The following is a 22,809-nucleotide window of genomic DNA, read 5'->3' on the forward strand; positions in this document are numbered from 1 at the left end:
CTGGGGGTCAGCTAGATAATATCATTATCCATCAGACCGCACTGGGGTTGGTAAGGGCTGGGGGTGGAGGGAGGCAGATGCCGCATGTATAAACCGGGAGCCGTTTATTGGTTGCCGTGAGAAGCCTATATACAAAGAAGGCACAAGGTGGGAGAGAGCTCCCCTGCTACAGTACCGTGGAACTCGTCGGGGCCGGGGAAAGGGCCTGCCAACAGGCAGGGGTCAGGAGAGGTTTCTGGAACCAGCCTCAGCTTCTAGAATGGGCCTCAGGACTCAGCCCATGGTGGAAGAGGCAGAGCCAGGTTGGCTCTGAAAGCCAAGGACAGCCAAGAACTCCACTTCTAGCCTCCCCCCAATGGGTAGTGGGGGCAGAGTGGGGTCTGGCCACTGGGGCAGGGGCAGGACTCCCTCCCTGTTCTACATTCAAGCGTCGCTCCCTCTGTGGTCTTGCGGCGGTCTCTCCAGGCCTTCAGAGGCTGGGATGGTAGTGGTGGTAAGTGGGATCTCCTCTGCATCCTTCCAGCATCTCCTTGGCCCAGGACTGGTCCCCTCCTTTTTCGAGGATTCCACCGCGCTCCCAGGGCAGTCCCAGCGTGGTGCGTCCAGGCTGTCTAGTGCCTGTCCCTCACGCTGCATTCCCTGCTAGTGCAGGCTATGGACAAGGAAAGAGGCTACGCAGAGATCCATGAAAGAAAGCCATCCTGGGGACGTTCTTTCTAGTTCATTCCGCTCTTGGGTCTGAGCATGCCCAGGTCCAGAAACGTCCCTGTGGACAGCCTCAGGCAGGCCCCCTGCTCTCTGGCATGGGTGCCTGGAGCTGCAGCTGGGGGCCCCGTGGGCTGCTCCTTGTCAGTAGTTTTAATCTCGAGAGCAGAGTCAATCCAGTGACTGTGGCTCAAGATGGGTCCAGTGTGAACGGGGAAGTGTCACCACGTTGGGGACCTTTTCCTCATGGCTCCGGCAGAGGCCCTTTGGCTTGGTTTTGGCACAGGCAGAGGCGGGACACGCATGTCCATGCACCATCCGTGGTGCACCAGCACAGTGCACAAGCAGTGGGATCCATGTGTCCCCATGTGTCCAGGCACAGGGCTGCGGTGTGCTCGGCATTGCAAGGTCCACGGCCCCAGCCCTCCTGCAGGGAGAGGCCTGTGGCCAGACAGTACTGCATGCACTTGAAGAGGTGTGCGTGTTGGAGCCTACTGGTGCCGGCCAAAGGCAGAGGCCCCTGTGGACTGTCGGGGCATAACTTATGATAAATAGAAGAAGGGGGCGCTGGGGGAGCGGGGGTGAGATCAGGGAGGACGTCAGTAGTATCGGTCCCGAGTCTGCCAGCTGGTGACCCAGTGCTTCTTGGTGAGCGGGGTGCTCCCTGGAGGTGGGTAGCGCTCCTCCTCCCGGATCCGCACCGCGTGGTACTTGGGCATGATCCGGTAATAGCGGGTCCGCTTAAAGAAGTCACACTGGAGTTGGGGGGAGAAGAGGAAGGGCATCAGCATCCAGCTTTTGAGCCACCGGGAAGATGTGGCCAGCGCCTTCCTCCCCCACACAGAGGTCAGCCAGGACCTGTGTCCCAAACACACACCATCTCCCTGCACTGAGACAGGGAGGACGGGGTTCCCCACCCCAGGCCCCAGAGGAAGGAGGAGCTGAGGAAGTCAGAGAGGAGAGGGAGGCAGATGGAGACAGCAGGGCAGTCGCCGAGATTGCTGACGGAATGCCAGGCAGGGTGCTGGTCCACCCTGAGGACACTGTTGGGAGGGATCAGTGTGTCCCCCAGAGGGCGCTCCAGGAGGAAAGTGCTGGCTCCCCGCAGGAAGGACTCTACTAGTCCCCTCCTTCCCTGGAGCTGGGAATGGGGGTGTAGAATCATTCTGGAAACTTGTCTTTGTCCTACAGAGATGGGGCCAGGCCTTGGTCTTGCCCCTTTTCGAATCCCCAGAAAGCAAAGTGGTCATGGGAAAGGTTTTAGGGCTCCCTCTTTGGGTCCCAAGTCCTTGAGGGGCTCAGTGGGGGGACTGGTGAAAGCAGACACCCCAAGCTCTCCCAGGGCGAGGAGGGGACACAGACAGAGTGGCCTGCGCTTTGGGGTGGTGCTGGGCACAGAGTGAGGTGTAGAGAGGGCCCATAAAGGAAGAGGAGCAGATAGGACAGAGTCAGAGGCCCCGGCTGGCTGGGGGGCTCGGGGAAGAGGGCCCGGAGGCCGCGTTACCCGGGTGGGCCAGGGGCGGGGGGCTGCCCCCCTCAGTAGTCGTCGGTCAGCCTCTCTGTCTCTGACGGCTGGCTCTTCATCTCCGCCTTCTGCCTCTTAGCTTCATACAGGGCGCGAGTGCGGGCTCGCTTGAAGAAGCCGCACTGCGGAGGGGAGGAGGTGGGGAGGGGCCATCAGGGGGAGCTGGGGGGTCCTTGCCAGCAGCACTCATGGACTAAGGCTTAGGGCTGGGGGGCCTGGAGGCCTGGGTTCCTGCCCCAGCCTGGCGGTGTGACCAGAAGCCAGAGCTCCTGGGTCCCCCTTTCCGGCTTGCAGGTCCCCCCATTAACCCAGGCAGGAGCATCCTGGTGGGTGAGGTGAGGACAGGGCAGGGGGTGAGACTGGAAGCTGGGGAGAAGGTGGGGAGGACATGGGGGAAGGGTGGGGTGAGATTGAAGTGAGGAATGGGATGAAGGGAGAGTTGGTGAGGGTCTGCTGGCAGGAGGTCCTGGAGAGGGAGTCCCGGTGGGTGGTGGGTGGGCATCCTAACCTTCCACAGCAAGAGGATGATCAGCCCCAGGAGCAGCAGCCCGGCACTCACGGCCACAAGCACGAGCCACAGCTCGATCTCGGCCGGCAGCTCCTCCACCAGGTCAGAGTCAATGTCCACGGAGAACTGGACGGGGAGAGAAGAGGCTCAGCCCTGTGTCTGCACCCTTAGGCCCCATGCTCATTCTTCCTGTCCCAGCTGGGCCCAGGACCCTGCTGTTGGACCCACTGCCAGTAGGGGGCACTCAGGGACTGGAAAAAGCCCCTGCCTGCCACTGACAGCAGAAGATCCATCCATCCTCTGGTTTCACGTGGGTGTAGACCTGGCTCCAAAGGAGCAGCCTCAGATCTAAGAGGCAGCCTAGAGTCTGGGTTTATGACCCACATATCTGGGCTTAGGAACCAACTCCATCCCTGACGAGTTGTGTGACCTTGGACCAATTTCGCCTCTCCATTTCATGCTCTCTGATCAGGGGATCATAATTCCTACCTCAGAGTATAGCAGAGTGGCCAAAAGCAGGAGTTCTGGAGCCAGACTACCTGGGTTGAAGTCTCAGCTGTGCTATTCACTAGCTGTGTGACCTTGGGCAAGTTACTTAACCTCTCTATTGTTCATCTGTAAAATGGGGATTATGATAACAAGACCTACCTTATAGGTTGCTGGAGAGGATGACATGTGTTTAACATGAGTAAATTGCTTTGAACCATTATCTGGTACACAGCAAGCACTCCATAAATATTTACAAAAAAACGAAGAATGCATAGTGTATAGTACCATTCTTTTTCTTCCCCGACAATGGATACATATATATTTTTAATACATATATTTATATATTATTTTATATTATAAAATTATATAATACATATTTTATATATAGAAAACATTTTTTCTGACTATACATGATTATTATTTCTTAAAAAATTATTTTGATTATTATTATTTTTTTTTGGTGAGGAAGATTGTCCCTGAGCTAACATCTGTGCCAATCTTCCTCTATTTTGTATGTGGGACACCCCTACAGCATGGCTTGACGAGCGCTGTGTAGGTTTGCACCTGGGATCCAAACCCATGAACCTTGGGCCACTGAAGCGGAGCATACAAACTTAACCACTATGCCACCAGGCTGACCCCTGATCATTATTTTTTTTAAATACAGATGATATAATGAAAATTAAAGGTTCCTAGTAATTTTACTCCCTAGAAATAACTATCTTCAACATTCTGGTGAATCTCTTTCCATGTTTTTTAATGCATATGTTAAACATCTATGCTCTTTTCTTCCACATAAATGTGATCCATGTGTGCTGCACACACTCTTCTGAGACCTGCTTCCTTTCTCACTTGATATCATCATCTTTCAATGTCAATCAATAAAGATCTATCTAATCTCTTCTAACGACTGCATAGTCATTGTAGGAAATGTACCATGATTTATTGAACCAATCTCCTACTGAAAAACATTCAGATTGTTTCCAATTTTATGTCATTGTAAACAATGCTTTATTTTTTAAAACCATATATTTATCTTTGCATACTTGTCCTATTAGCTCCCTAAGATATATTATCATGTGCTCAATCAAAGGAAATATGCACTTAAAATTTTAATAGATATTGACAAATTCATCTCAAAAAAGAATCTATCAATTTATACGCCAATCAATAGCATTTCCTTCTACCTCATCAGCACCAGACAGCACTGTTCTTTTTAATATTTTCCAATCTGATAGGAAAAAAAAATCTTGTTGCTGTTATTTTTAATTCTTTACTATTGAGTTGCACATTTGTATATCACCCTATGTACACTACGTATTTGTCTTTATGCTGCCCTTTATCCTTATGTATTAAAAAAAATGTATATCAATGGGCCGGCCCCATGGCCTAAGTTCGGCATGCTCTGCTTTGGTGGCCGAGGTTTGGTTCCCAGGCGTGGACCTGCACCACTCGTCAGCGGCCATGCTGTGACGGCGACCCATATACAAAATAGAGGAAGATTGGCACAGATGTTAGCTTAGGGCGAATCTTCCCCAGCAGAAAGAAAAAAATATATACATGTATATATATATCAATACTTTGTCATATATGCTGTAAACTTTTTAAAAAGTGACAGTCACATGCCACATAATGACGTTTCGGTCAACAACGGACTGCATATACGATGGTGGTCCCATAAGATTAGTGCCCTATAACCTAGGTGTGTGGTAGGCTAGACCATCTAGTAAGTACACTCTATGATGTTTGCACAACAACAAAATCACCTAATGACACATTTCTCAAAGCATATTCCCATCATTAAGTGATGCACTATTGTGTTATCAACTGCCCTTTTACTTTCTTTACCATCTCTTTTGCTCTTTCGAAGATTTAAAATTTCACAGAGTCTAATTTGTCAAATTTTTCCTTTGTGACTTCTGGGTTTAATAAAATAACTCCCTCTTCCCATAATTAAAGATTCTTATTGAATTATTTTCTGAATTTTCTTCTGGTATATTAGGTTTTATTTCCCATATTTAAATATTTAATGTAACTCAAATGTATTTTTGTTTATGGTTTGTCTTTACTTTCCAAATGTGTTTTCCTCACACTACTTAACAACTTTCTCCATGGATTAAAAATGCCATCTGTATAATAAAATAAATTTCTATTCTGTTCCATTGATCTTCCTGGCCCTTCCTCCACTATCTTAATTTATTCTAGAAAATGTACTATAATGTAATTAACCAACCCTCCACTTGTCTCCTATATATCTCCACTTATATCCTTTTCACAACAAATTATCAGCAATTTTGTCATATTTACTCTTCCAGATGTAACTCAGAATCAAGTTTGGGAACTTTCTTTTCCAGTCTTTATAAGGAGATGGAACATCTTCACCGAGATGTTGTGCGGGTCAAATAAGCTAAAGCAGAGATTCTCAACTCTGGCTGCACATTAGACTCACCGGTGGGGGGATGTTTAAACATACCCGGGGTCCCAGCCCCACAGACTCAGATTTCATTGCTTAGGGGTGCAGTGCAGACACCAGACGTCCTCCAGAGGATTCCAATGTGCTGCCAAGATTGAGAACCACATAGCTCAAGTGTGTGAAAGTGCTCTGAAAAGATGTCCATCGCTCCCATGCCCTGGCCGGGCAATGCTGCTCGTTAACAAGCTCACTCACCGGCACGGTCTTGTTCTCCATGTTGATGGAGGGGTTGCTGGTTCGGAGGAACAGGGTAGCCCAGCTGGCTACCCTGACTCGGTCAAAGTCTCTGTAATCCTGGAGTGGGGAAGGGGTGGGTCAAAAGAAGCCGCAGAAGCCCCTCTGAGCCTCCCTCCTGACTTTAAGCAGGCCCCCACCACACAGCATCCTTAGGCAGCACCCCAATGATCTGACAGCCAGGCCTCTCCTCCACACACAGACGCACATCATTCATTCATTTGTGCATCAGGTCCTGTGCCGGATGCTGGGGACAGCAGAGACAATGAAGGTCACAGTCTAGGTCAGATCTGGGCTAAATCTGGCCCATCACCTGCTTTGGTAAATCAAATATTTGGGGCCACAGCCACGCCCATTCATTGGTGACAGCTTTGTGCTACAATGGCAGAACCGAGTAGTTGCAACAGAAACTGTATGGCCCACAAAGCTGAAAAGATTTATAATCTAGTCCTTTACAGAAAAGGTTTGGTCTAGGTGGCATGAGAAGGCTGGCATGTGAGTAACTGCAAGCCAGAGTAGAGCGTGATAAGTGGCATGCAAGGTTTCTGACAAAGTTCTGTGGGTGTCCAGAGCAGGAGAGGGCATTTTCAGCTGGAAAAGTCAGAAAAGACCTCACTGGTGGTGAAGTGTCTAAAGGAGACCTTGAAGATTGAATAGCAGTTTACTGCAGAGATGACAAAGGGGGAGCTGGCATGCCAGGAGGAAGGAACGGCCGGGCCAAGGCCTGGAGGCGGGAAACTAATGGATACGTGACAGAATAATGGACACATGAGAGGTCATTTTGGCTGGAGACAAACATTACATCATATCCACACACAGACATACAAATCAACACTGACACAGCACACAGTGACAGGTATACAACCTGTCACACATAAAACATGATGCTGTCACAGACACACACACATGAACACACATGCACCCTGGCCTCACCCTCTCCCTGTCACTCTCCCCGTCCGGGGCGGTGGCAGTGGAGACCTCCAGACCCAGGCACTGACCTCGATGAAGGTGCTGTTCCACACTCGTGCCTGCACTGTCACGTTGGTGATGACAGGGGCATCAGGAATGGGGCACTCCAGCCATACACAGCGGGTGTGGGCACTGCCACAGCTCTGAGGTGGGTAGGGAACACAGGACATGAGACAGTCTGGGTCTCCAGATTCTTCATGCTTCACCCCCTACCTTCGACTCACCCCTGGCTCTGTCCCACCCATGGCTGACCCAAAGGGGCCTGACATCATCCCTTCACTCATGCATGCTCCCCCTCACCCCCACACTCATGTTTAAGGCACATTCTTTGGGCCAAGTAAATAGGGACATGGATAACATGAAATCTGATCCTTGCTCATGGAAATGGGGCCCAATCCCCAACGCCCCCTTCCCAGTCCCCTCCCACACTGAGCCTTTGTTCATGCCAGCTCCCTCCACCTGGGACACCACTTCCTGCCTCTCCACCCAGCTAGGCCTCAATTTCTTTCCAGGCCTGTTCTCTCTCCCTTCCAACAGAGGGTGACCTGTACCACCCCCGTCTCCCTGTCCCACCTTCATCCTGCCTCTCCCCACTCCCCAGCCCTGACGTCCAAGGCTTTGAGCAGCTCTATCGCTCCCAACAGGTTGGGGCTGCCGGGAACAGAGCCAGTGTCTCTTCCTTTGGTCCACTGTATTGGCTGCTCCCCAAGTGCAAGGGCAGTGGGGTGCCCTTTGAGGACAGGAGACGAGTACCCCCCCTCTGCCTGGGGGCAGGGGCCACATCACCTCATCAGACTGGGGTCTCCTGGTGAGTAGCGCCTATCTCCCTTGCTTCGCGTGCCCCCGCGTGTGTGGGCACAGCCTTCTCCAACCCTAACATGGCCACTCACCAGCAGGGTCTCAGACTTGGCTTTTTTGGCAGCAGCCAGAGTGACAGGTGGGGGTCCCTGGCCTCCCCCTGGGTCCAGCTGTCGCCGCCTGCGCTGTGGAGATGGCGGCCTGTCCCCAAGGACCTGAAGAGGGAAGAGGAGATTTGCTGGGAGGAAGGAGAGGGAGCAGAGGGAGGGAGAGGAAGAAAGGGCAGGGGGAGAGGCAGGCTCCCAAAGGTGCACGAGGGGAGGGAGGGGAAGACACTGGCCTTTCTGCCCTGCAGCATGCAAAAGAGACACAACTGAAAGACCCCTGATGGTGTCCTTACAGAGAGAGTGAGGTTGAGAGGGTTGACGAGGTCTCCGGGTGGCCGGCAGGGCCAGGACCCATTGCCATGGACGGTGATTGCAGTGGGGTACAGCAGCCATTTGCCATTGATGACTTCATAGGGCCACTCCAGCCCTAGGACCAAGGTCCCCAGGGCTGTCAGCCCGTCCCCCATTGAGCCCACCTGTAGGCACAAGGGGTGTCATGGCCATTGTCTCCTGCAAGATCACCTCCGTCTCACCAACCCCCAACCCTCACACCCTCAGACCCCAGACCCAGAAAAAAACCCTCCATCACCCTTCCCAAGAGTCCCCAGCCCAGGGTCCCAGAGGCCTCCTTACCTGGAACTCATACTTGAGAGGGCTTCCCACATCCTCCACAGTTTTCATGCCAGACTCGCCCATCACTGTCCCCCCAAAGAAGCTTTGTAGCCGGTGACTCACCCTAGGGGTAAGAAAGACGCTGGAGTCACAGGGGACGAGAGGGGCCCTGGCAGAGGGGGTAAGCACCGAGGTTGGTTAACTACAGCTCCTCCCACATCAGGCAGACCTGAGACAAATCCCAGCTCTGCCACATACTAGCTGTGTGGCCTCAAGCAAGTTATTTATCCTCTCTGCGCCTCAGTTTCCTCATCAGAAAGTGCAGTTCTTAATAGTTTCTACGTCATGGGGCTGTTGCAAGCAATCAGTGAGATGATGCATATAAAATCCTTAGCACAATGAGCTGTCAAGAAATGATAGGGCCACACCAACACCTTAGCCCCTGGGGTGCCGATTCCTCCACTGCTACCTGGTAATAACAATAATGATGGTGATTGTTGCTGTTCAGGGAAAGGATGACCCAGAGGAAGTGGAGGCCTGAGGATACCAGGCCAAGAGAGGTGTGTCAGAGGAGCTTGGGAGACACCTTGGGGACAGGGAGACCCTAGCTCAGCCACAGCAGGCTGGTGGGGGAGTGGTACCCACATGCTGAGCGAGGCCCGGAGCGTGTAGTCCACTGGCAGAGTCAGGGTCACAGGCCACAGGTCGTCCTGGTGACTTGACCTAGAGAGGGAATGCAGGGGTAGGGGAGGAGATGCATCAGCAGGGGCTGGGGCTGGGGGAGGCCCCAGGGCACCTCAACCCTGACACTGACCGGCTTCTCGAGGTCACTCACGTGGAGAGCTGCAGCTGTGCTTGGAGTTCCCTTGTGTGCAGGGTCACCCCGATGACCTCGAAGGCGATGAGCAGCTCCATCTGCCATGAGGGTCAGGGCGGCAGAGAGGTGCGTTTCAGGCCCGGCAGGAGTGATGCCATGGGGGAGCGAGGGGTTGAACTCTATGCTAAGGAGCTGGTTCTCTGGGCTTCTCCACTTCCTCACCCACTTCCACTCCTTCACCTTCCTAGCCTCATCTTTGCTTCCCTTTACCTTTTTTCTCCATCAGTGACATCTCTGCTACTTTTGAGTGTCACGACCCTGAGCAAGTTACTGGAACTTTCTAAGCCTGTGTTTCCTTTCTGTAAATCAGCATCTACCTCCTCAGAAGGTTGTGAGAATTATATCACACAAAAGAAGAGAAGTGTTGGGCTTGGGGCCTGGCACAGAGCACGCGCTCAGCAAGACTGGTTTCCTCTTCTCCACCTGCTCTAGCTTGGTGCATGGCTCCCCTAGCGGCCCCAGTTTTCTCAGTCTCTGGGTCTCTCCACCCTCTACTGTATCTCCTCCTCCCCTACTCCAGCTCTCTGCTTCAAGGAAGGCCAGGAAGCAGGCAGTCAGAAGCAAGAAGGATAAGGAGCTCATCAGAGGAGCAGCCTGGGACCCACAGGGCTGGGAGAGTGTGGCCAGTGCTCACCCTCTGGTTCCCTTTGAAGGGGTTCCCCAGCTCGCAAACGATGCTCTCGTTGGCCTGGCAGGCCCCAGGCTGAGGAAAGAAGACGAACCACGTCTGGGTGGTCAGGGTAGGGCTTCTCCCGCCCCTCCCCTGTGACACAGGGTCTCAAGACCGGTCTCAAGACGCTGCAGGCACCTGAGGAGGCCCAGCCCAGAGGAGGGGGAACACACGGCAAATGATAGCACATGTAAACGCCATGCACATAAGGAGGCAAGTACGCTGGAGCCCTAATTGGGCTCTGAGCCGGGCGGAGGGCACTCACGGGGCGCACTGAGGACAGCAGCAGGGCGGGAGGCACCACCAGGGTGAGCAGCGCCTCGTGGGCGTCTTCCCCAGCCCGCTCCCGGCTCCGGGTGTTGGTCACGTCGATGCTCAGGAGCAGTCTCCGGAGGTCTCTGCTGTACTGGAGCCTGAGGGGGGAGGAGCCCCGGACTGAGCGCAAGCCCCGCCCTCAGGCCCTCCCCAGGTCACTCAGGCCCCACCCCTTGGGATGACTAGGTGAAGAAAGCCCTTCTTGGTACAGACAGGCCCCGCCCTCTATGCTCACTGGAGAAAAAAGCCCCTTTTTTTCCCACGGATTAATCTGGCGGATTAAAGTCCTTCCTCTCAGATTCGCCTCTCTCTGAGGCCCCTCCCCTCAGATCTTACTGGGTCTCTCTGATCCCCCTGACCAATAGGCCCCGCCCCTCCAATCCCGTTAGCCAATGAAGTCCGCCCCACCCTCGGCCAATCGGCGCGGCCCAGAGCGCACCTGCTCAGCCACTGCCCCTGCTCCGACACGAAGGCAGCCCGCATCTGCAAGTTGCTGTCGCACTTGTTGTCCTGCCCGCACTCCTTCTGGAACTGGACCTGCGGGCGACTGAGGCGTGAGGGGCCCACCACCCACAGCGCTCTCCCTCCCCACAGCCCTCCCGGTCCCCGCCCTTCCGGCCCCGGCCCCACCCACCTCGGTGTGGTTCTCCAGAGCCTGCGCCTGGTTGAGGACCGGGTAGGCGTCCAGGGACCGCAGCCCGAGCCGGGGGCGCTCGGGCATCCGCAAAGGTAAAGAGTAGTTCATGGAGATGATGATGGGACGGAGTTTGTCGCGGACGTTGTCCTGGGAAGGAGGGCAAGCTGAGCCCAGCTCTGCACTGCTCTCCTCCACAAGTTGAACCCCCCAGGGAGGAGCTGAGGCCCCTTTACCCTGAAAACCCTGCAGTAAGGCTGAACTCCCTCTGGTCCAACCACCAAATTGACTCCCTTTCTACCACCTTGATCCACAAGCTGGGAGATGGGCCTCCTCCTCTCCAAAGATCCCTCTGGAGGGAGAGTTGAGCCTCCATCCCCCTGGGCCCCAAGTTGACCTCTCCCTTTCCACCCTGATGTCTCAGAGGGGGGCTGAACATGCCTCCCACTCACGGACCCCTTTGCCCCAGAGCTGAGCTGAGCCAAGAGTCCCACACTCCTCACTTTCGCAGAGGTGACAAGCCCTTTGGCCCTTATCCCCACTCCGAGGGTCTCTATCTCTCCTCTACCATTGCTGGGTGCTGTGCACTGTACCCCCTTACAGACCTGTGGCCTTCCACACCGACCTCCCCCTCCTGTCTGTGGGGAGACCCCAGTGCCTCACCCTTGACCTGGAGAGACTCTGGGGGATCTTGGAGCCTGTGTCCTGCCCCCCGCCCCTCCCTCACCATCAGGAGCAGCTCCAGCGTCTGGCAGCGCATCTCCGGCATGGAGAAGAAGCCGTGGAAGACAGCTGACTGGCTGCGCGCAAAGCGAAGCCGGGGTGGGCGGCGGTCCCGGTCAGCCTCCAGAGTGTAGGCCAGGGCTGCAGGTGGACAGGGCGGTCAGCAAGTGGCTGGGTGAGCACGCCCCCCTCGCCTTGCACCCCAGCACTCACTGATGTTTCGCCTGTAGTTGGGGTTCCCGGCACTCTGGTTGTAAGCAAAGCACAGCTCCACCTGCACACTGTTAGGGGGCGAGGGACATACAGAAGGACCTGGTCATGGTGGGGCCCAGGTCTCCAGGCCCTAGCTCTCGCCCCTTTCCTGGGCAAGGGGAAACAGGGCCCTTCAGGGGAAAGGTAGGGCAAAACTGGGGGGTCTACAGAGCGGGTCTGGGGTGTCCCTGGCCCCTTCCTTCTCCACTTCCATTAGAGCCATAGAAAACAAGGTTAGAAGTCACCAGTGGGGAAACTGACGCCCTGAGAGCAGAAGGCATTGCCTGAAGTCTTAGTCAGTCATTGGCACAGCCCAGTCTAGTGCAGGATCCCCAGTCCAGCTCTCCTTCCACCACCCACTCCCCTGCTTCCCTGCTCTGTCTCTCTTTGCCTTCTGATCCAATATCCTCATTCACACGAAGATGTGGGGTCATCACCATCATTATCGTCACCATCTTAGCAACTAACATTTTTTGAGCGCTTACCAGGTACAGGGCGCCGTGCTGAGGGCTTTTTATATATTATCTCATTTAATTTTCACAACAACCTCGTGAATTGGTTATTATTATTAACTTGTTTTATAGGCAAGGAATCTGAGACTCAGAGAGATTAATAGTTTGCTCAAGATGGCTCTCTCTCCTTCCCCACATCTGTCCACCTACGTGTCTCCCTCTTCCCTCTTCCTCCAGGATCTCACTCCCCAGAGCCCGCCCTGACTACTGCAGTGGGCATAGCCGGGATTTGAACCAGGCCATCTAGAGCTCCCACTCCAAACTACCATGCCTACTGCCCCCCAGTTCATCTGCTACCTCATGCAAGGAATTTTGCTTTTTAATGAGGTTGGGTAGGGAGGGCAATGCTTACCCCAGTAATCAACCCTCTAATGATTAGGAGTTACCAGGGGAGGGGTTTGGGAGCCAGGGCCCCCTCCCGGCCTGCCCATGATAAGGAGGAGTGGGTGGGCAGAGCAGGGGCTGAGAGTCTCACCAGGAGGTGGCTGTGCAGAGTGCAGGGTCCAGCACAGATGGCCTGGCCACCAAGGTCCTGTGGAGGATGTTGATGACAGGCCGGGCCCTGCAGAGCAAACATGCAGATATCAGTGCCTTCTGCCTGCCCCAGGCCAGGCTGGGGCTCAGGCTTTTGTGGACCTGGTGCCAAATGTAGACAGGTATGGGGCTCCATGCAGACAGGGCCGGCGAAGACAAAGGCCCCTATTCGCCATCGCCCTGGCTCACCGCAGCAGCACGATGCGGTCTGACAGGCTCCCCACCAGCAGGTCCGGGTAGAAATTCTCATCCACGTCCATCTGCCCACTCAGGGAGTAGCCGAAGGTGGCCAAACCAGGCAGTCCCAGCTTCTCTCCGTGGATTATCTGGGGGCAAAGGGAAGCGTCGGGACAGGCTCTGGGGTAGGGGGCCCAGGGGCAATAGGGAGGGGGTGGGTGAGGGAAAGGGGGGAAGGCCCCCTCAGTCCCTGTCTATCCGTACCTGCTGGGGCTGTCTGAGGAGCCCCCTGGAGCTGCTGTGGTAGATGTACACTGTGCCCAAGCCCTCGAACGGGGCTCCCACAGCAATGTCTGGGGAAGAGAGGCAGGAGGGGTCACCCCGGGTACTACGGGCCCCACGTCTCTCCAAGCCTGTGCTCCAGGCCACAGAGCCCAGCACGGCATTGACCTCACCCTGCCAGGCATGTGCTCAGAGCATCAGGGAACAGAGCTCTGCAGCTCAGGACTGAAACTGAAACTGAATCACAAGCCCAACTGTCTCCTTTTATATGTCGGAAAGTAGGTTCAGGAGAGGGAAGTGACTTACCCAGAGTCACACAGCAAGTTAATGTCCCAGGCAGGCCTAAACTCCAGATTCCTGACAACAGGCTGGTGTTTGTTTTCCCTTTTTACAGTGCCTTCCATCTCCCCACCAACCTCCCCTCCAGACACCTGCTTCTTCTGATGACATTTACCAGCAGGGTCACAAAAGCAGGTGTCCCCTTGGCGACTCTACCAGGTACTTGTCAAGCACTCATCTCATTTAACCCTCACAAGAGTGCTGGGGTAGGTACTACTGTCGCCACTTTATAGATGAGGAAACAGACTCAGAAAACCCCAGTCGCACAGCCAATGAGTAGAGAAGAGGACATTGGAGCCCAGGTCTAACGCCGGGGGCCGGGATTTTAATGACAACACTGTAATGAACTTTACTTGTTAAAATGTTAAGACTTTTTAAATTCTGACCACTATTTCCACAAATAAACCTCAGATGTTTTCTTATCTTCTTAAACTTTACTGAACCCCTTCTAGTTGCTGCTTTTGATCTGATAAGGCCCAGCTTGTTGGAAAAGTATGTAAAGGAAGAGTAAGTATGTCCTGAGTGGAAACTGGATGACTCTTCTATCAGGAAATGCTAGGGCTACGTTAACGGAAGTTTCTAGCATATATTTTGGCTTTTTAGAGGCTCCTCTGCCTTCCTTTTGGTCCTCAGATATGTTCCGGGAAATTGAGGTTGTCAGAGCTTCCAGTGGTTTCCAGTTAAGCCAGATGCTCCCATGGCAACCAGGCTCAACACCTTAATCTGTCCCTCTCCTTGACACCCCAGGTCTGGTTGGTCCCCAAGTTTTGCAGAACACTGGTGACATCCCCTATTCTGGGGTTCCCACCTCATCCCAACTCTTAACACCCCACACCTGATATACTACATTCTTGACCTTAACACCCCCAGCTTTGCCCCCTTTCATCCTTCCCGCATCTCCCTCCAGATCATCTTTCCAGGTACCAGGTACCAAGGTATCATATCACACCCCTGCCCCCAAACCTTCCCTGGACACCCCTCTACCATTAACCAAATAAAAAGCCCCAGTTCTTCTGCCTGGCTTTCAAAGCATCCACCCCCACCCCCACCCCACCTGTCCAGCCTCATCTCTGACATGAACACCCCACACCTGCTAGATTTGGGCATGCCAGGTGAGTATCCCACACTCATGTTGCACCCCTTCTGTTCCCCTCCACTGTGCACACTCAGCCCAGCCTTCAATGCCCAGTGGTAGTCTGCTCCTCCGGGAGGTCCACTGAGCTCGCCTCTGCTGGCTCCCTCTGCACCTCCTCTCTCTAGTACTGCTGTGAGCTCCCCAGGCCTGGGCCCCATCCTGTCTCCCCTTCGGGCCCTGTCAACCCTGGTATGCAGCTGGCACTCAGTCAGTGGGTGTGCTGGGGCAGGAGTGCTGGCTCATACCCTGGAATCCGTCCTGGTTGATGTCACCAATGCTGGCCACGGAGAAGCCGAAGGCGGAGCGACTGGGGCCGTGAAGAAGGAGGGAGGGGTGGGCAGGGAAGGAGGTGCCTGCCTGGTTCATGAAGACATAGATGGCACCCCCTACCTCCTCTTTCCGCTCAAAGTAGTAGGGAGCACCCACCAGGAGGTCCTGCCACCTGCACAGGAGAGAAGGAGGGGGAAATGGGAGTGTGGGGTCAGCCCCCAATATGCAGTGTAACTCTTGTTTAGCAGGCACAATTGTGCCAGGGCACACGGCTGTACAAATGGTATCTCTGGCCATAGGTCATGGGAGGGACATGGAAATGCCAACATGACCCATCTAATAGAAAATACATATCATGGAGAAGCCATGCAGGCACAGATCACACCCGAACAGCCCACATCCCCTGAGCCATAATGACAGGCATAGACAAGGAGATGCAGGTGTCATGCAATTGACAAGCAAATACCCAGAATCCCATAAAGTCTGATTGCAAATCAACATGCAAAATTGACTTGCAAATCCCTGCAAACAGCATGCAAACAAATGCACAGTTGCAAACCTCCGTTTCTCTGCCCTGGCCTGGGCAAGCCCACCCACCTCACCATTCTCCTGGCCCCAGAGAATGTCCCTGGATTCTCACCCATCATTGTTCAGGTCTGCCAGGGCAATGGCGCTGCCAAAATAGGCGCCCACCTGCGTGCCCTCCAGCACCTGCCTCCTCCGCAGGTCTCCGCCTGCCTCCTGGCTCAGCAAGAAGACAGCACCCATATGTCGGTGCCGCGGGGCCCCCGTCACAATGGTGATGTCCGTGGGATGCAGGATGGCGCTGCCCACCTGCACCGTGTACCCTGGGATGGGGGGAAGGAGGTCAATCAAGGCCTAAGTAACTCTGTCCTCTTCTACTCTGGGCTCATCCCCCCAGGCCCTCCCCTCCATTAGCTATTTCTCTATTCCAAGTTAGTCAAGAAAGGGGACCCTGGATGCCCAGCCCCCAGTCCTGCCTGCACAGTGGCCTGTGAGTTCCATGAGGGTAGGGACTTTGCATTTTGGGTGCATACAAGTGATGCTCAGTAAGTGTGTGCTAGTTGAACTAAATGCCACTAGTCACACCTGCACCCTGGCCTCACCCTTCCAGCAGGCACCGGAGGTGAGAGCGCCAGCGTGCCAGGGACTGAGCCCCCTTCCTCCTCTACCACCCAATGAGCCACCACAACTGGACTCACCAATATAGAGGTTTCCTTGGCCCTCGGGGTCCTTGTAACTATATTCGGACAAATCCCAGTCCTTCCGCTGAATCATGTAGCTGTTTCCTTCACAAGGATTTGGGGAGGGGGGTATAAGTCACCACTCCTTTCCTCCACCATGTCCAGGCCCCCGCCCCAGATAAGGATAAGGATAACCCCTTTTATTTGTGAGCGCTTTGCCATTTGCAGGTCACTTCCTCTTTATTTTAACAACTCTGTGAGGTAGCATGATGGCTTCCATTTTGCAGATGAGAAAAGTGAGGCTCAGGGATGGGGAGCCAGTTGTAGAGACATAGCTGGAATTGGTCATCCAGGCTCCTGGACGCTGACAATGTTTCCCCCACTCTAGACACTGAGGCCAGACTCCACGCCATTATCTCCTCCTGGTCCTGCCCCCAAAGTCAGGCTGCCTACCTGTCCCCTGCTCCCTGGGGCTGCTGCCGGAGAGTACCTGCAGCCCTGCCATAGTTCTAAAGGACCAGGGGGTGGGATGCATGACCAGAGGAGCCTCAGGTGAGCCCAGAGCTGTGACTGTGCCCCGGGCTACCTGTTGGTCAAGAGGCGGAGATTCGGGGCTCCCTCCGCCTGTTGATTCTGCAACAGTAAGAGTGCAGTAAGGGGCGAGGGGTCACTATTGCTGCAACCTGTGTGGTGGAGAGAGGCAGAGAGGGAGGGGGCGTGAGCCATCAGATACCTGAGAGGCGGGGTGTGGCGTGGCAGTCACAAGTTTGGGTCTTGATACAAGGAAATACTCTGTAGCCCCCCAAAAGACTGTATTGACATGAAACACTGCACACAATTTACGGATAAGTGAAAAGAGAAAGGAGCAGAACAGTATGTTTAGTGTGATGCTGCTTGCGTGTGTTTTTTGAAAAGATATCTATATATTCTAAAATAAGTCTAGAGGATCCATGAGACACGTAGCGGTCATCACTGGGAAACGGGACAAGGGAGATGGGTGGAAAAGCGGGGGCACTTTTATTTTTTATTGTACCAAATCCTACTGTGCCATTTAGTAGTTGTACCAGAAATATGTTTTATTTTTTTAATAAGTTTTTAAATTGTTACACGGGAGTCAGATGGAGCTGCATTCCAATTCGGGTTTCATAACTTACTGTTGGCCTTGGGTGATTTGCTTCACTTCTCTGAGGCTCAGTTTTTTGTAAAATGGGTATAATAACACTTGCCTCGTAGAGTATTTTAAGATTAATTAAGATAATACGTGTAAAGCCTCTGGCACATAGTTTGTTGTTGTTGTTAGTGCTGTCAAGTCGATTCCAACGCCTAGCGACCCTGTGTACAGCTGAGCTGACCCCTGCCCTGTCTTTTTGTGCCACCCTCTCATCTTCTGGTGCTCTATCAGACAATGCTCCGCTGCTCTTCATAGGGTTTCACAGCCAATTTTTTTGGAAGTGGGTGGCCAGGTCCTTCTTCCTAGTCTGTCTTAGTCTAGACGCTCCGCTGAAACCTGTCCACCACAGGTGACCCTGCTAGTATTTGAAATACCAGTGGCATAGCTTCCAGCATCACAGCAACATGCAGCCGCCACAGTACGACAACCGACAGACAGTTAATGTGGTTCCCTGACTGGGAAACAAACCTGGGCTACAGTGGTGAGAGCGCCAAATCTTAACCACTAGACCACCAGGGCTGGCTCTGGCACATGGTAAGTGCTTTCAAATAGTAGAGGTTGTGGCGATTGCTGATATTGGCAAAGGGGTCCTGTCTCCTTTGCCCTCTGGTGTGGAGGGTCTGGGCAGGTCGTCCCAGTGGCTAACTAGGGTGGTGGTCCCTGCTCCTCCCTTCCCCCATGGTCCCCACCTTTCCAGTTGTAAGCACCAGGAGCGCCAAAGTACACGGTATTTTGGGTGAAGCCACCACTGGTGCCCAGCTGGCACATGCCCGTCTCCAGGTAGTCGGTGTTGCTGTTGCACATCTCGTTGTGGTAGGTCTGCCAGTCGTCAGTGGGGTCCAGCTCCAGGTCGTTGCCCCGCACATAGCACTTGCCCACCATGCGCCGCTGATCCTCCAACCCCGACCACAGGACCTGGGTGTAGCGGTGGGCACAGACCTGGGGACCCCACCCCAACACATACAGCCTGAGCCCGCAGCAGGCACCTAGGGCCAGCTGTCTCCTTGGCCCTGTGCACCTCTGGCTCTGCGGGAGAGGAGTTGAAAGGGGTCTCCTGGCTTTTCTATCTTCCCACAGTGATGCCTGGACCTGCATCTCCTTTCCAGAATTCAGAAATCTGCTCTGAAGGTTGGGAACACTTTTTGGAACGCCAGAAAGTATTAGATTCGAGAGTGGCTTAGAGATCTTTGGAAAAGGAAAAGGGGAAAGGATGAGGGGATGTGGGGTTCAGGCTCTCGGGTCTAAAAAGAGTTAGAAACAGAGCAGATTAAGGGACTTGCTTCTCTGCTGTCCCCAGAGGACCCTGCCCTCTTAATGAAAAGACTGTTATTAAAATAACAACAACAACAATAATAATAGCAGCAGCTAACACTTACTGAGTGCTTACTATATGCCAGACACTGTCCTAAGCTCTTCACATATTAACTCTTTTAAGCCTCCTAACAACCCTATGGAGTAGGGACAATTATTTTCCCCATTTTAGATAGGGAAACTGAGGCCCAGAGAACTATGTCTCTGTCTAAACTCTCACATCTAGAGAGAGGCAGAGAATATTCAAAGCAAGGCTGTCAGCTCCATTAGCACTAGGCTGCGCTGCCTCTCGTAGCTTCTCCGACATACTGGAGGTCTTGATAAATAGTTATTGGGCAAATCTATCAGAATAGGGTGTTTGTAAAACAGCCCGGAGCCAGGCAAAACCCAGAACCAGGCTGAGTTCTTGTTGGCTTGCTTCTTGTTTCCCTTCCAACTGTGAGCTCCACTAGCCCTGGGCCGAGCCTGTCCTCAGTCACTTTTCAGTTTTGAGTGCTAGCACAGTGCGTGGCACATGGTAGGTGCTCAAGAAAAATGTGTGGCACACAGTAGGTGTGTGGCATACAGTAGGTGCTCACAAAAAACTTGTTGAATGAACGGTAGGCGAGCAGACAACTGTGGAAGGATCTAGAACTGCCTTCAGTGGAATCCTAGACTCACACCATCCATCACAGGGCTCTAGAAAAGGTGTTTCAGTGAACTGACATAAACCTGGAACTTAAAACAGTGTTCAAATGTGACAGAAGTCACAACAGTGATGGCTATGGGGGTGACGATTGATTGGAAGGGGGCACACTTTCTGGAGTGATGTAAATATGCTATTTCTTTAATGGGCGTTGGCTACACAGGTGCATAATTTCTCAAAACTTGTTGAAATTTAAAATCTGTACATTTTGCTATATGTAAATTTTACATCAATTCAATAAATGAAAAAAAAGTTGTATATCTGGGACAATTGAGACCCCAGGGGCTGGCACTGAAAAATGCGGGAAGGGGGTGACAACTGACAGCAGGGAGTGGCCCCCAAACCCAAGCCGGGTAAGCTGGGGTCAGCAGGGCTGGGCCTCTTCCGCCAGCCAGCCTCCCAGGAAGGAGCGGGCCCAGGCCGCACGCCCGAGGCTCTTTCTGCCCTTTCCTCCTCCAGCTCCCTCAGCTGTTCCCACGCAGGGTGAGCAGCCAGGGGGAGGGGGGGCGCGGGGCAGGGAGGAAGTGGGTGATTCAGACAGAACACAGGCCATGCCGGGCCTTGGGAATGTGCTAGAACCCCCCCACAAGTGCAGGATCGAGGGACACACATACCCGTGGAGACAGACAGCCACGGAAATGGACATTTGCAAGGTCCCAGCTCACACACTGAGGACCCCTCTCCTGCCCTCTGCTTCCCTCGCCAGCTCCTGGGAGATGAAGGAGATGGCTGACAGGGGAGAGCTGACAGTGAGTGCCCACTCACCAGGACTCTGCCTGCAGGGCCCTGGCTGGCCACAGTCACTCCAAGCCACATGTCCTCAATAATGTGATGGCGAGGGTCACCTGTGGGCATGGGAGGGATCATGAGCCAGGGTACCTCACCCCGTCCTGCCAGTGCCCAGAGCCCCCAGAGGGCAGGGGTTGGTCCCCCTTGGACCCTCCACCAGCAGGGCAGCCCTCCCTTCTCCCCTTCTCCAGCCCACCGTTCGTCTGAGCTCCCAAAATCCCATATGATCCCACTCTCCTCTAGGGCTCCGTCTTCCCAGCTGGACAAGAAGTGACTAGAAACTGCCCAGGCAAGCCTGATATCTCCTCCAGGTCATTCTCTCTGTGCTACCCCGTCTACGAGGCTCCCGACCTGGCACTCATTCCCAGCGCTTTCCCCTCACTTTTCTCCACGATGTCCATCCGCTCACAGTCGTCCTTCTGGGCAGTGAGTGGGCACAGGTACACGGCACCGGTCCGGTTGGTATAGCCATCAGGCATGGCGAGGTCCCGGGGGGCACCAGCCAGGAGCCTGGGGGGGCAAGGAGGTAGGGGAACCCGGGCTCAGACTCTCCAAAGCCCACTTCAAACAACTTGCTGTTCAACATGCATTTACTGAGCATCTGCTCTGGGCCAGGCTGTGTGTCAGGCTCTGTGCCAGGCTCTGGGGTCAGGAGATGATGAACAGATTGCAGCCCCTGCCCACCAGGAGTGCCCAATGTAGGGGAAGGCAGGCGAGGAAGCTGACCCCTGCAGTCAGTGCCTCATGAGAGGAAAGTAGGGAGCAATCCAGCCCAGATTCAGCATGGGGGGCAGTGAGGGAGGCCCACAAAAGAGGGGACCCAGTCTGAGTCTGAGGATAATGACCAGGGCTCACCAGGTGAAGAAGGGGAAGAAGGGCACTTCGGGCAAAAATACGGCATGTGCAAGGGGCGAGAAGCATAAGCAAGCAGGGTGACTCAGGGATCTGAGTCAAGGTGCCACTGGAGTCCAGGAATGTGGGGAGGGATGAGAGGGCAGGGTGGGAAGGGCCTTGGGGAGCCACAGAAGGATGTGAAGCAAGGGAGTGACACGGGCAGATCTGGGTTTTGGAAGGAATGCTTTGGCCTCTGAGATGCAGGTAGACCAGAAGAGAGCAAGACTGGAGGAATCCTGGCACAGGTTCCCACCTCTGGGGAGCCCAAGGGGAGAACGTCTGATGGGTGGGGTGGAGTGGGTTGTTGGGGGCCTGGGTCCTTCCTCTCTAAGCCATCTGAGGACTTAGATCTAGGAGGCCTGGGTCCCTAAGTGACCTGGGTGATGTTTACCCCCTGCCACCACCTTGAGATAGGCACATAAGGAATGGGGCGGGGCTGGGTACCTGACACTGCACAATGCGGCCCTCAGGCAGAGTTCCAGGAGGGCGGGCACGAGAGTGGGGATGGGCAAAGACTATTGCCTTGCTCCCAGCTGGCCCATCTTTAGGGACACCGACTGCAAGTCCTACAAGGGTGCTTAGGGCCCTGGCAACCCATCCCATTTGAGAGAGGTGACTAGAGGACAGGAGGGCACGTTATCAGCCTTGAAATATCTCAAAACACAGTCCTTGGACCACCAGCATCAGAAATCCCTGGGATATTTGTTAAAAAGGCAAATTCCTCAGCCCATCACAGACCATCTGAATCAAATCTGTGGGGGGAGCCCTGGAACCTGCATATTTAACATGCATCCCCAAATACCATGCATTCTAATTTGAGAACCTAGCTCTACCCCGTGCTCTCCCGGCATCATCTCCCTGCAGCCTCTGGATGTTCTGCCAGGACCTCCTCCTCGATGCAGATGGACCCAGCCTCCTGGTGGCAGGCACCTCCTAGGTACCCCTCCGTCTGGCCCCAGCAACACTATCACCCTGAGGCTCCCAGCTCAGAACCTGGGCTCTGGGCCTCCTGCCAGAGTCTGAAAGTGCAGAGCAGTGGCCCCACCTGCAGCTCCGGCCTGGGACCTGTGAGGGAGCATTGCAGGGAGTGGGCAGGGCAGGGCCTGGGCATGCCGGGGCCTGGGGTGCCTCCGCCCACTGGGTGTCAGGAATGCACTGCCTGAGGGTTCCGGGAGTGGGGTGGGACCTCTGCCTGCACCTCCCAGCTCAGCACAGACCTCACCCTGGGGAAGTGTTCCTGGGGGCAGGGGTGCAGCTTCTCCACGCAGAGCAGTGCTAGGAGTGCCAGCAGGAAGGCTGGCAGGGGGCCAGTGTGGCAGCCAGGCCGGTTAGTCACCCTCTGTCTGGGCTGGGGAGGGTGCTTGGTGAGTCCGCTGCCTGACCACCGGTGGACGTCCGTCCCTGGTGCGCCTGACAGGTGAGCCTAAGCGCCTGGTTATAGGGTTTGTTCTGCCTAAAAGGGCAATTGCCTTTCTCTCTCTGAGCTGTGAATGCCTCATCTGTAAAATGGGGACAGCAGCGGTCCTGCCAGCCTCTGGAGTTGGTAGGGGAACAAATGGCTTCATTCTTCAAAATGCCTTTCTGACTATGAAGCCATGGCCAACGTGAGCACTG

General features: G+C 54.2%; 1 protein-coding gene across 3 annotated transcripts in view; it reads right to left on the bottom strand.

The window, feature by feature from the left end:
* Positions 1 to 93: 93 nt before the first annotated feature.
* Positions 94 to 22,809, bottom strand: part of ITGA3 (integrin subunit alpha 3) — a 28,407-nt gene continuing 5,691 nt past the window's right edge. The window contains exons 2-26 of one of the 3 annotated variants that reach the window (XM_014790811.2): positions 20,684 to 20,811; positions 20,278 to 20,357; positions 18,206 to 18,455; positions 16,364 to 16,450; positions 15,781 to 15,988; positions 15,116 to 15,312; positions 13,379 to 13,467; positions 13,127 to 13,263; positions 12,879 to 12,965; positions 11,853 to 11,920; positions 11,644 to 11,780; positions 10,917 to 11,066; positions 10,722 to 10,819; positions 10,233 to 10,380; positions 9,932 to 10,000; positions 9,256 to 9,335; positions 9,066 to 9,143; positions 8,442 to 8,544; positions 8,102 to 8,284; positions 7,794 to 7,916; positions 6,933 to 7,046; positions 5,896 to 5,994; positions 2,739 to 2,864; positions 2,210 to 2,352; positions 1,321 to 1,460 (exon numbers count right to left, since the gene is read on the bottom strand). In XM_014790811.2, coding sequence (XP_014646297.2) covers positions 2,242 to 2,352; positions 2,739 to 2,864; positions 5,896 to 5,994; positions 6,933 to 7,046; positions 7,794 to 7,916; positions 8,102 to 8,284; positions 8,442 to 8,544; positions 9,066 to 9,143; positions 9,256 to 9,335; positions 9,932 to 10,000; positions 10,233 to 10,380; positions 10,722 to 10,819; positions 10,917 to 11,066; positions 11,644 to 11,780; positions 11,853 to 11,920; positions 12,879 to 12,965; positions 13,127 to 13,263; positions 13,379 to 13,467; positions 15,116 to 15,312; positions 15,781 to 15,988; positions 16,364 to 16,450; positions 18,206 to 18,455; positions 20,278 to 20,357; positions 20,684 to 20,811 — 2,950 coding nt within the window. In that variant the 3' untranslated portion in view covers positions 1,321 to 1,460; positions 2,210 to 2,241. Of the gene's footprint in view, positions 1,461 to 2,209; positions 2,353 to 2,738; positions 2,865 to 5,895; positions 5,995 to 6,932; positions 7,047 to 7,793; positions 7,917 to 8,101; positions 8,285 to 8,441; positions 8,545 to 9,065; positions 9,144 to 9,255; positions 9,336 to 9,931; positions 10,001 to 10,232; positions 10,381 to 10,721; positions 10,820 to 10,916; positions 11,067 to 11,643; positions 11,781 to 11,852; positions 11,921 to 12,878; positions 12,966 to 13,126; positions 13,264 to 13,378; positions 13,468 to 15,115; positions 15,313 to 15,780; positions 15,989 to 16,363; positions 16,451 to 18,205; positions 18,456 to 20,277; positions 20,358 to 20,683; positions 20,812 to 22,809 lie in introns of all 3 variants that reach the window. The other 2 variants (XM_087441011.1, XM_087441010.1) reach the window with 2 other exon arrangements.

This window comes from Ceratotherium simum, chromosome 16, assembly GCF_057802395.1.
Source record: "Ceratotherium simum simum isolate JZ-2026a chromosome 16, ASM5780239v1, whole genome shotgun sequence".
Taxonomy (NCBI): Eukaryota; Metazoa; Chordata; class Mammalia; order Perissodactyla; family Rhinocerotidae; genus Ceratotherium; species Ceratotherium simum.